The sequence below is a fragment of the Myzus persicae genome, unplaced genomic scaffold, assembly GCF_001856785.1.
Source record: "Myzus persicae strain clone G006 unplaced genomic scaffold, MPER_G0061.0, whole genome shotgun sequence".
In the NCBI taxonomy this organism is placed as follows: Eukaryota; Metazoa; Arthropoda; class Insecta; order Hemiptera; family Aphididae; genus Myzus; species Myzus persicae.
The window spans coordinates 261,373-274,966 of NW_019103144.1; the positions used below are offsets into that span (position 1 = coordinate 261,373).

The 13,594-nt window shown below is 32.9% G+C and overlaps 1 protein-coding gene across 1 annotated transcript; it reads left to right on the forward strand.

Moving 5' to 3' along the window:
• The first annotated feature begins 1,168 nt into the window (after nucleotides 1–1,168).
• On the forward strand, nucleotides 1,169–4,669 carry LOC111033855. The gene is made up of 4 exons (XM_022314791.1): nucleotides 1,169–1,202; nucleotides 3,481–3,648; nucleotides 3,737–4,578; nucleotides 4,631–4,669. The coding sequence occupies exons 1-4, from the start codon at nucleotides 1,169–1,171 to the stop codon at nucleotides 4,667–4,669; spliced, it is 1,083 nt and encodes a 360-aa protein (XP_022170483.1).
• The last annotated feature ends 8,925 nt before the right edge of the window (nucleotides 4,670–13,594 follow it).

Sequence of the window (13,594 nt, forward strand, 5' to 3'; positions counted from 1 at the left end):
ACAAGAAAGGGAGTAGTTTCAGAAATAGTTTTAATTAATGGCAGCTTTTGAATTAGATTGGTAGTTTAGAGATTTTTTTATTAAATACTACCAAAAAAAAGATCGATAAATCACTTGTAAATAATTTTTTGGTAGATAAGTTATGTTTATAGATTATTTATTATAGGTAAAACACTTTGGAGACGAGAAAAACCAACGAAAAGCACCGAGAACATTTTAATGCGAAGGATATGGCACTGGACGACCATGTCCAGGAATAATTGTACAGTATCCTTTTCAAGACTCTAGCGTACAAATCAAGTACTTATTATTTGAACTATCATTAATAACTTTCATTGGATTGGAACTTGAATAATGTAAAATGTCTATGTGGATTAGTGGAATACATTTACCAGTATTAAAATGTTCAATATTCTTTTGTCAAATGATCAATTTATAAACACTTTAGCAGTTGATTTATTATTATGCCCTCCCTTAGCTCTTTTAAGTTCTAGATAGCCTTGACTCAACCTATATACTTTAATATAATTAAACCTCGATCTCCGGTAATTCGGAGGTGGGGTCGTTGTTAGTGGTATTCAATAAAATAATAAATTACTAAAAATTAATAAAATAAATTACTATAAAAGTAGGCCGCAATCGTCACCACGCATCAGCCGTTTTTAGTAAATCCAGGGGTTTTCTGTTTGGGAGTATTATTATTATTAAAGTGCAGATGGTTTTCAGGTAGTATTTCAAATCATTTTAGTTTACATTTTCATAATATAATATTAATATTTGAGTAAGTAGTAGTACATTACACAGTTTGAAATTATATTAGGCAGGAAATTGTTTGGATACCCATGCCGTAAAATGGCCGGTAGGCGTGTGACGATCGCGGCCTACTTTTCGTCAATCGCACTATAGTTTTGTCTTTGTTCGGACGATTTCACTTCGCATTTCGCTGACGCATGCGCACGCGTTCGATTTCAGTTGCCATGTTGGCGTAGCGTGTGGATCCCGAGGCATTCTCATCGCTCCACGGTTCCCGTCATTACCGAACTCACCGTCGCCGATAGCCTGACCAACAAGTGCACCATTCTTGCCAGTCGACACCACAGCAGTTTTTACGAATTATTTTTTTTTGTCCCTTCCTAGTTCCCGCCGAACTGCGACAGATACTTCAAAAATGAATTCTGCTATCAACGATCCTGCAAACAAAGGTAATGTTTTGAAATCCAACTATTATATCCACATAGGTAACGTAGTAATTTGTTTTTATTATGTTCGGTATAAGAATGAAAGGTATGCTGAAGCCGTGTCAGTTTGGTTATCGTTATTTATTATTATTATTAATATTACCATATTTTGGTACACGAGCGCTATTATAGTATTATAACAACTAGAGTCCCAACTTAATTCACTTTTCTGTCATAACAATTATCATTTCTATACTATATGGCTATATCATTTAAGTCTAATAACCAAAATCAAATTATTTTTTAAAAATAATAGAAGAGATATTCATAATATTAGTAGGTACCTACTTACCTATTTTATTAATTATTTTGGTGACAATTATTTGAAAATATCTTCTTGAGGTTGTTTTATTCAAACAATTAATTTAGAATGGTAACTAACATTAACCATTACTGTTTGTGCAACGGCGTTTTTGCTCCGCGGGACATCGCATCGGGTGTCGAACATTCGCGAAGATGAACCCCGACCCCCTCATCCACCCATGATCGCGCTGCCAGCCGCGGGCTACAACCGTCAAGACGTCGAGTGTTAACTAGTTCTCCCCGCACGTCCGTGCTTGGACGGTCGAATATTGCCTTTTCGTACCCGCGCCATCTTTTGCCGTTAAAGTAGTGTCCGGATCTGTCCGTCGACCACGTTTGGTTCAAATACACGCCGTTTTATCTACGCGCGTTTTTCGCTCCCTGTGTTTTGTTCGTACTCAGCCGTTTTTTTCGACTTCCACGTGTGTGTCAACGCGCCAGTCCGTTACTGACTTAGGTAACGTCGTTCTCTAACTCTCATTCACCGTAGTGCGTGTTCGGACCCCCGTGTCGTCCATCGCCGTACGCGTGAGTAATCTGTGATCGCGCTCGTGCGTCATACCGTGCACGCCTGTCGCATTGTTAAGTGCGTCCCCGTTCGCTGCTTTGTCGTGGGTCGTGATCGGCCGAATTTTGGTTTTCCCGTAAGTGTCCGTTGCGCCCTGAGGTACGCCATGACGCCGCGAGCGCCGCACCATTCAGGTGTACCAACTCCGTCATCGCGGGTGCGTTCGAACGGGGCACTAATCCCACATTGTTGCTGTCAGTTGGTACCAGTGTTGTCATCGTCGTGTCGGGACGGATACAGATTTCCCGATTTTGATAAACGAAAAATTTTTTTTGATATCTCGATATACCACAACTCGTACCAGAATATACCAGAGATCCAGAAGTGACACCACCAATAAGAAATAATTTACAATGATACCTTGTTAGCGGCACTCGTCGCTACGCTCCTCGGCGCCGTCGCTCCGCTCCGCAAATCGAACATATCCCTCGACTTGCTATGCAACACCACCTGAAGTTGGTCACTGTGTAACCGCTGTTATACCAAAGAACAACCACTCTTATCATTTTGGCCAAAAGCTTATCACTACCGCTATCAAAATCGGGAAATCTGTCTCAGCCCCCGTCGTGTCAAGTTGTCAGTCCAGGCCACTGTCACCACCACCGGCATATAAGATTGTTGTTTGTTATTTATATATTTTTTTGTACATTGCCATTCCCAATCAATAGGTTAGGTTAGGTACGGTATAATTAGGTATTTGAGTTAATTTTATGAGAAAGTAAACTCTAAAGTGTTATCTACTAACACAGTGTCATTTAATTATTTTTCATTTTATTGTTTTTTAAAAGGTTTTTTCTACATTTCTAAATTTGGGTATTTTGAATGAAAACCGTTAAATTTGATATAACTTGATCAGGGCCTATGTACTGGATGAAAGCTACATTGAAATTTATATTATTACTTTCTAAAAATATACTTAAATTGTTTTTTAATTATTTTAGCAATGTCAGAAATTAACTAAATTGGGCAAAAATTATTTACTCAATTAGAGTTCCCCTTTTTATAGATAGTTGTGTTTATGAAGACTTTAAAGAAATCCTGTGTAACTAACTGGAAAATACTTTATTACAACCTTCATCCATGTTTATTTGATAAGATTGCTATTTACAATCCTGAAGTATGAATACAAATTAGTTGAATTTTTAAAACATTTGAAGAGTCTAGGTTTTATGGTTTCATTGTACCAACAATTTTTTTTGATAATTTCTTATTTATATTTGTTGATTTTTAGTAGTTATAGATTTTAGCAAATGACGAAGTCGAGAAAGACATGTTCTTCTAATTTTTATAAATCAACATTTTTAAGTACAATTGTTCAAAATCCATTTTCGAAAAAAAACATTAATACATAATTTTATAATTACATTTCAGTGATAAATGTTATAAATGAACACAATGATCCTAAAATCAATGAAATGGCAAGAAGAATAGTTCAAAGTTATTCAAAAAATGAGTCAACTGCAGTAAAACAAACGTTGGCTATTGCACCAACCATTAATAATCAAGAACAATTATATGAAGATATTTTAGATATTTTTAGTATTAAAGGTAAGAAATTAAAAATCTATTGGTGTTTTGAAATTTCCATGAAGGCACATTATATTTTATGTTCTTTTTTGAAATACAGGGAGGTTTGGTGTAGAATTTATCAGCAACCAAAAAGTGCCATACATCATACGTGTTATTAATGGTGAAAAGTTAAAGTTTGTTTCCATACGGATGGCTGAAGCTTATGTACTCAAAAAATTTTTAGATTGTTTAAATCCAGATATTTATGCATGCACATCAGTAAAAAGTTATTTTATCACTGACAATGAAGCATTGTTATTAGATAAAATCAACCAATATCATGCTCATTTCGCTTTTGGGAAAAAAAAATTCTTAAGAACAAAAGATTGTATTGTACGTATAGAAGATGTTCATCAAATGCGTACATTCATGGAAGTATGTTATACAACATTTGCTTGCAATATTGATACAAGTCGCAAACAAAAATGCGGTCTTATAAATATTAACAACATTCTATGCTCTATACCATATTGTATTAAAGATAACCAAAAATACATTCCTCTATTATATTTTCAATATTTAAATGAAGAGGAAATACAAACAGCTGTAAAGTTTGAAAATTGGGACTTGGCCTATCTGAAGCTGTGTTGTAAAGTTCATGGTATCAATGATGATCTCATCACTAGTGACTCTTGCATGGTGGTCAGTCTTGATGACATCAAGACATTTTATTCAACAGATTTAAATTTTGAGGATTTTTGGCCATTAAATATAGATTATACACAGTTCATAAACGTGAAACGGAAAGATCTATCGGGGACATGGATCAGAAGACCCGTTACTGTAGTACCTGCAAAGAATAATATTTCTCGCGCTTTGACAGCATCAGCAACCGTGACATCTAATAGTATTCCAGTAATGATGAACACCAATCAAAATGGACAGCAAACAAACAAAATGGTATGTAATGTATACCAAGTTTATTCAATTGCTTTTATGTTTTGGTTCTTAGAGACAAAATATGTTGCTTGTGTTTTCACTATGTATTTAATATAACCGTTTATTTTATGCTTAAAATTATTTTTAGTATTGACTTTTAAATTCGAATAAATAATGGATCTGCAATGTATAAAATATAAATAAATGTAAGATAAATACATAAATTAATAATTTGATATTTTGTAGATAATAAAATAATATGTAAATGGAAAAATGATTTAAAGGCTTTTAAATTAACTTTTCACTTTATTTTCAATGCAATTTTACTTTTATTTCCTTATTTAAATTATACATTGCAGTAGTAGTTTTGCCGAGCATGTATTTTAATAAACAATTTTTGACTTCAATTACAAATTATGACTTCTTATAAAAACCAGCAATTAATTTATAGCGCATTAATGTGGAACTTAGTGTTATAATTTCTTATTTTTCTTCTCCTTATAAACCACTTATATGGCATTTCTCAACCTATTATCTGTAGCTCAAAGTTCACACTGTTGACTAAACAGTTTTTGAAACTATAATATCTAGTCACCTTTAAAGATAATAATATAACCATTTTTAAACGTTTATTTTATAGAAACAATTCTTAAAATCTAATTGCCATTCATTAGTTGGTAATTTAAACAACTGAACAATTGTATTATACTAAACATTTATTTACATGTACTTGAAGACTCAAAGAAATTTTGATATATTGATAAATAATAATTTAAAAATAATGTATTTAGCTTTTTTTGAGTGGAAATTGATAATACTTTTGGCCTTTTAGAGTTTAATATAATTGACGCTTTACCAAAGTCCATAATTTAATACAACTATTGACTACAAGTTTTGCTGTATGTGTGATGATAAATTAAAGAATTTGGATTCAATAGTTTTTTTTATTTTTATAATTTTTAATATTAGTTTGTTAGCCATGTACCAATAATATTATTATATATATATCTTAGCAGCAGCAGCGCCAACAGAAGCAGCAGCAGCAGCAGCAGCAGCAGCGCCAACAGCAGCAGCAGCAGCGCCAACAGCAGCAGCAGCAGCAGCAGCGACAGCCGCAGCAGCAGCAGCAGCAGCGACAGCCGCAGCAGCAGCAGCAGCAGCGACAGCCGCAGCAGCAGCAGCAGCAGCAGCGCCAACAGCAGCAGCAGCAGCGCCAACAGCAGCAGCAGCGGCAAATTACAATTCCACAAATTCGACTGTCACATAGTGGCCAATCTGTGCTTGACATTATTGACTTGTCATCACCACCATCTAGCCCTGTTCCTCCAACTGTAGAAGATACTTCTCTCGGCCCTTATTTTAGAATTGAATTCAAGAGTATACCTGAACAGGAGGGGGCAAACAAAAATGCTGCACACGAGGTTAATAATATTTAATATTTTCAGTGTAGATTAACGGACATAATTTTTACTTTGAATGAAATTATATTGTTTTTTAAACTTTAATACTGTCGTGTGTGTAATTACAGAGGTCCACATAGAAATAACTTTTAGTGATAAAAGTGTACACGTTTTCTGAATGAATCAAAATAATAGTAATTTACAATAGCATGTGTATGTTGAATGACTAGAAAGTGCTTAGTTCTTGTAGGCTACGATACATCTGCATGTGCTGTAATACGTACACCATTATATGTGGTATCAGCTACTTTGTTTTGGTGGTTTGCGCGTTGGTAGGTGGATAGTTATTGTTGCCAAATTCATAAAGACAACTAGTTTCAACGATATCTAAAATCAGTATCTGGCCGATAATCCCAAGCTATTTGCATTTATGTGTTTAGGATTACAGTCTATAGATTATGAATCTTAAGCATTAAAAATTCGTCAATTCGCTCTATATGTTAGTACTTTTAGTACTTTTTGAACTATTTACTTTTTTTTATTTATATTAATTATTTTTTTAAGTGGTGGTGTCGCCGAACATGTATTTCAATTATCAAATTTTTTCTTTCTTTAATAAGTCTCCGAGATTCTAAATAAATAAACAATGATTTTGTGGGTTAATTCATATATCATCCAGACTTGACCGCCATCAATAACAAATTAAATCAGCTTATCAAAACCAGAAATTAAATTATAGTGCTATAATGTAGTACTTATCGTTATAATTTCTTAATTTTTTCCTCTCCTTACTGACGCATAATTACCATTTCTGAACCAATTATCAGTAATCCAAAGTTAACACTAAAAACTAAATCATTTTGACTTGATAATTTGGTCACCATTAAAGAAAATAATACATAAGCCTTTTTATACTTTTTATTTAAGAGAAACAATTATTAAAATCTTATTTCATTTATAAGTTGGTAATTCAAACAACTGAATAATTGTTTTAATTAAACTAAACATTTTTTTACAAAAACTTGAACAATCAAAGAAATTTTGATATATTGATAAATAATAATTTAAAAATAATGCATTTAGCTTTTTTTGAGTGAAAATTGATAATACTTTTGTCCTTTTAGAATTTAATACAATTGATGTTTTAAAAAGTTCATAATTTAATAAAACTATTGACTCCAAGTTTTGTTATATGTGCGAAGAAAAATTAAAAAATTTGGATTCAATAGTTTTTTTTATTTTTATAATTTTTAATATTAGTTTGTTAGCCATGTACCAATAACATTATTATATGTATATCTTAGTGAATGAGAAGTATTATATTTAGTTTTCATTGTATTTTCAGAGTTCAACAACGTCACAAGACAGCAGTTTTGGATACGGTGCGGTTCATGTGGTACCACCACCGCACCTGAAACAGCAGCAGCAGCGGCAGCAGCAGCGGCAGCAGCAGCAGCAGCGGCAGCAGCAGCGGCAGCAGCAGCAGCAGCAGCGGCAGCAGCAGCAGCGGCAGCAGCACCAGCAGTGGCAGCAGCAGCAGCAGAAGCGCCAACAGCAGCAGCAGCAGCGCCAACAGCAGCAGCAGCAGCAGCGCCAACAGCAGCAGCAGCAGCAGTGCCAACAGCAGCAGCAGCAGCAGCGCCAACAGCAGCCGCAGCAGCAGCAGCAGCGCCAACAACAGCAGCAGCAGCAGCAGCAGCAGCAGCAGCGCCAACAACAGCAGCAGCAGCAGCAGCAGCAGCGCCAACAACAGCAGCAGCAGCAGCAGCGCCAACAGCAGCAGCAGCAGCAGCAGCGGCAGCGGCGACAGCAGCAAATTACAATTCCACAAATTCGACTGTCACATAGTGACCAATCTGTGCTTGGTAGTGTAACCAACATGATGCGTAATGTCAGGAATAATGTAGAGCTAGACTCTTCTACGCCCTCTGACATTATCGACCTAACATGACCACCATCTAGCCCTGTTCCTCCAACTGTAGAAGATCCTTCTCATTAATACTTCTTGTAATTATTATAATGTAATATTTTTTTTTTATTTAAGAAACTTGGTGAAAACTATTAGTTTCAACAATTACAATAAACATATAAATATATAATAATCTACTAAATTGGAAAAAGTGTTTTTTCTTTTTATTAATTTAAATTTTGAAACCAGCTTGGTTGAATAAATTAATAAATGAAAAAATAACGGATTGAGAATTGTAGGAAATGATACATTGAGGATTGGCTGGAATGTTTAGAGAATTAATTAAGGATAGAAAGCTTTTGCGTTTGGAGGAGATATGTGGGCAGTTAAAAAGAATGTGAGTGATATTTCAAGTGGTGGGAGTAGATTGGCGAGTGCAGAGGGGAGAATCATTTAGGCCAAGCTTGAATGAGTGCGAGGGTAGTAAGGTGTGTCCGAAACAAAGGCGAGAGAGAGATGAAATATTCTTGGGAGATAGTTCAGATTTGTCAAACCATTGGAGAGGAGAAATGGATGACGCAATGTCTCTGTACCAAGTGGCAAAATGGATGGGAAGACCTTCCCATTATCTGAGCCACAATTTATCAACGCTATTTTTTAGCATTGGGAAAAAGTCAGGCTATGGGATTGTGCTGAATGGAGGGCAGCATAAGCAGGCTGTCGATTTAGCTAGAGTCTGCTGTCTCATTACCAGAGATCCATGTATGGCCAGGGACCCAGAGAAGCCGTACATTAAAGTCTAATTCGGCGAGCGTATGAAGGAGCGATCTGATTGTAATAATGAGTGGGGAGTTGGGTGTGTTGAAAACATTTGAGACAAGAGCTTGTAAACATGTAAGAGAGTCGGTTATGATTAGAAATTTGTTAGGGGTTACCGTGGAGATGAGAAGTAGGGATTCAATTATAGCATAGCATACGGCGGTATAGGACGATGCTGTGGGAGGTAGATTATTAGTGAAGGAAGTATGAAACTCCGGAATAACAAAGGCAAAACAGACTGAAAGAGGTGTAACAGATCTACAGATCCGTCATTGAATATAAAAATAAAATCAGGGAAACTGTTGTTGATGTAATCCAAAAATAGGCCATTGACGAAATTAGGTTGAGCCGTTTTGGGAAAATCTATAGGAAACTCCAAAAAGTTTTTACTGATATGTATTGTGGGACAAAGAAGGAGCGAAGGGAAGTTTGTTTCGTACAACGGTAGTTTATTCGATTTAATGATATATTCTCGTATTGGGGCGAGCGAATGAGCAGTTAGAGCAAGAATGGGAAGCGATTTTGATAATGTGATATTATATTATAATATTATTCTTTCATTTTATGATTTTATTTTTATAATTTAAATGCGCTCAATGCCTCAATATAAATAAAAAAACTTTTTTTGGTGCACATCATGGTAATATGAGACGGTACACCGTCACTTCATCGTGGCTATTTCATCGCGATCCTATTCGTTGTGTGTCACTTCATCGCTGACTGTTCGCTCTAAACACCTTCGCCTGCATTTCGTCGTGTAACAGTTTATCGAATACATTTCATCGCATGGCATATCATCGTGCATGACATATCATCGCAATATTCATTAATCATTATCGTATACCTACATAAATACATTCGTCATAAATAATTTAGATGTTTTTATAAAACGTGTAATTTACTAGCTTCATTAGTTTTATTGCACAAACATTTCAAATATTACAATTTAAAAACAAAAATAATTTAATAAAACTCGAAGTTTGACATTTAATGAACACGATAAAATAATAATTTATTTTTGGTTTAAAAATCATAATTTATTCAATCTTTAATATTGATATTTTATTTATATTTTCTATTAGTTGAATAAAATATATTTTATTTCCAATATCAATTGAAAATTAAATGTATCTTATAATTAGGGCTGGGATTTCGATGCACTTAGCATTGTTTTTCAAAGCTTACTGTGCAATGCTCGTCTTGTCACAAATTTGTTTTATGTACATTTGAATAAGAATAAGAAAGTTTATTTTGCATTTTTTGGCATTTTTTGGCATTTTTTAGTTTTTAAGTCATTTTCTTAATTTTTTAGGGCATTTTAGAGTTTTTGGAGCATTTTTTGAGTTTTTGGAAACCAAGTGCATGAATTTGAAATTTTATTTTAAGATTTTTACACCAACATGGTTTTTAAATAAATATAACAGATTATAAGTAGGTACTCGTAATTCGTATTATATTATCGATTTGTCGACATTATAGGAGTATTATCGAGTAACCTCTACCCGCATTTCCTGTTAAATAATCTTAAATCGGTAAAATCGACGTCCGATGATATCGTTCGACGTTCAGTACGAGTTTTGTCGTGGTTAACACCGTTTTATTACTCAGGTTAATTTTTTTTGGTAATTTAATATAAAAATGCCAAAAGTAAAATGTTCGACAGCGAGTCGACTGCGTGCGTTTGTACAAGAATTTGGACATAATATTTTTTCTACCGACGGATTGGTGTTATTCTGTAAAATATGCAACGTCAAAGTTACTGCTGAAAAACGATTTGCCGTACAACAAAATTTGTCAAGAGATAAACACATCAATGGAGTAGAACGGAGTAAATTACAAAACGAAAAAAATAATACAAAAAGTTTTATTACAGACGTACCAAACAGGTCGGAATATTTTTTAGATTTAACTCGTACATTTTTGTCATGTAATATTCCGTTAAATAAACTCGAAAATCCTGCGTTTTCTAAATTTTTGGAAAAATATACCAATAAACAAACGCCTGATCGCTCCACATTACGAAAAAATTACGTCAGTATATTATGTTACGATGAAACTATACAGATGATTAGGTCATACGTAGAAAATAAAAAATTATGGGTTTCTATCGATGAAACGACGGACGCCAATGGTCGTTATGTTGCCAATGTTATAATAGGTACATTAGAAGTAGGTAACATAGGTAAAATGTTTTTATTAAATTCAGAAATATTAGAAAAAACCAATCACAGTACAATTGCCAAAGTTTTGGATAAGTCTTTTATCAATATTATGGCCACAAGGAATAATACACGATAATGTCCTTTTATTTTTAAGTGACGCTGCTCCGTACATTTTAAAAGCAGCCACATCGATTCAAACTTATTATTCGAAAATGATACATGTTACATGCTTGGCGCACGCCTTGCATAGAGTTGCCGAAGAAATAAGAATACATTTTCCAAATGTTGACGAATTGATAAATAACGTAAAAAAAGTATTTTTGAAAGCACCGTCGCGAATCCAAATATTTAAAACAATGGCACCAGATATTCCACTACCTCCTCGGCCTGTATTAACACGTTGGGGCACTTGGCTTAATGCTTCTATGTACTATTGTGACCATTTTGAACTAATTAAAGAAATTATTAATCAATTAGACGGAGAAGATGCAGTTGCAGTTTCTAAAGCTCAGAATTTATTTTCTAATGTAAATTTGAAACATAACTTAATATATATAAAGGCAAATTTTAGCACATTAGCAACATCTATAACTCAATTAGAAACTTCCGGAGTACCTTTGATTGATTCCATTAACATTATTCTAAAAATAAAAGCTGAAATTCAAAAAGCACCAAATCAAATAGGAAAAATAATATACCAAAAACTTACTACTACTTTAAATAAAAACAAAGGATTTAAAATCATTTCCGATATATCTGATATTTTGAACGGTCAAGGCGCAACAAAAGAAATTCCGGATGATCTTACAGCAAATGATTTAGCCTTCTTCAAATATTCGCCAATCACTTCAGTAGATGTTAAAAAGAGTTTTTCCATCTACAAGAACTTACTGGCAGACAACAGAAGATCATTTTTATTTGAAAATCTGAAACAAGCTCTCGTGGTTCAGTGTAACAGTTCAGAATGTACAGGTAAATAAATATACGATCTAAACGTATTAAATAATTTATAAAAATATTTTTTTTTCAGATTGAACGAAGTCCACGTCTATGAGATTAAGTCTATGTGTACAACTTTTTTTTTAGATTTATACTTGTAATACATTTTTATAATACATTTTTTAAAAATTTTTATTGTAATTTATACTAAAATTATTAAAAATAAAAAAAAATTTTAGTTCATAAAAGCAATTTTTTAAGGGCATTTTTCGGGTTTTTTTAGGGCATTATTTAGAGTTTTTAGGTCATAAAAGCATTTTTTTTAGGACATTTTTCGGGGTTTTTTAGGGCATTAAAATCCCAGCCCTACTTATAATGTAACATTAAATAACTAAACAGTATAAATATTTATTTTTTGTTAATACTTATAATTTATTCAATATTTATAATTATTATTTTATTTTTATTTTTTATTCATGAAATAAAATATATATTATTTTCAATGGAATTTTCAAATTAAATATAACTTAAAATGTAGCATGAAATAAATATATTAGAAAAATATCTATACTCTCAATTAAAATAAAATATTTATTAAATTATCTTAATTTATTTAAAATGATGAATAAATATTTATTAAATATTGATGTGCTGTGTGGGCAATTTTTCCGGAGACTTTTTTTCCGGGACTTTTTTTCCCCGAGACTTTTTTTCCGTTCCCCCTTCATTATAGTGTGGGCAATTTTCAATTTTTGACAACGAATAATGTATTGCAATTTATAAAAAAAAAACTTAATATGTATATTTTATTAAATTAGCCAAAAATTATATAATTATGTACTTATTTAAAATATATTTGAACAATTGTATAATTAAAATTAACGACTAGTTGAAGAAGGTGAACAGAAAAAGTTACTCACAACATCGTTATACTGTCACTATAATAGGTCTTTAACGAGATCCTTACCTACCAAAGTTATGAGTTGTAATCAACCTATAGCTAATTTTCCATTATGATATTGAGTTGTAACTATCATCAGTAACTATAGATAATAATATTATATTATGTGGAATAAGTTATCGTATATGATTCTGAAACCTACTCTTAGACTTAAAAATATTACCTAGATTGGACACCTATACAACATAGTACATACAATGACGACGATTAACGCGATAAATTGATGCGCGATGAACTGTCGCAGAATCATAAGAGACACACTGATTGAGAACCTCCGTTATAATATGCTCTTTATTATTTTGTCCTTGTTATATCCATAACAGAGCTGGTCATCTACGGTTTTATGAATAGTCTATGTTTGTTACTCTTTCACAATTTTTTACACGGTTGGCCTAATGGACACAGAAATCTGAGCTTGACACAAATTCCTCATTTGTCATTCATTTTTTAGGCAACATGTTTTTCTTAAAGATTAAAAATTAATTAAATTTTTAATTAAGTTAATTTTAGCTTAGTTAATAATTTTTATCAATTAATTTTTAACTTGATGAAGTTATAAATCATCTTTAACTTAATGAGTTAAAAAAAAATCGTTAACTTGCCCAGCCTTGCTAATAATTAACCTATTATGGTGTGTAAATAGATTACTTGCGCTACTGGCTACATCATAATTTATTCTCTTTCATTGATGGATTTGAAAGTTCAAAGTAGTAAATTGGTGATTAACAATAATATAGGTAAATAGCCTGTACCAGCTAGTAGTTAACGGTAACACATAGTTACCTATGGTCTGATTTTAATTGTTCAAAGCAGTTTTACAGTGCTTTCATATTATTGTTCAAAAATT

Bases quoted from the DNA above. Each gene is read 5' to 3' on its own strand.
- LOC111033855 (XM_022314791.1), top strand. From the start codon at position 1,169: ATGAATTCTGCTATCAACGATCCTGCAAACAAAG. The intron at 1,203-3,480 runs GTAATGTTTTGA...ATTACATTTCAG, and splicing joins CAACGATCCTGCAAACAAAG to TGATAAATGTTATAAATGAA. The intron at 4,579-4,630 runs GTATGTAATGTA...TTTGGTTCTTAG, and splicing joins GACAGCAAACAAACAAAATG to AGACAAAATATGTTGCTTGT.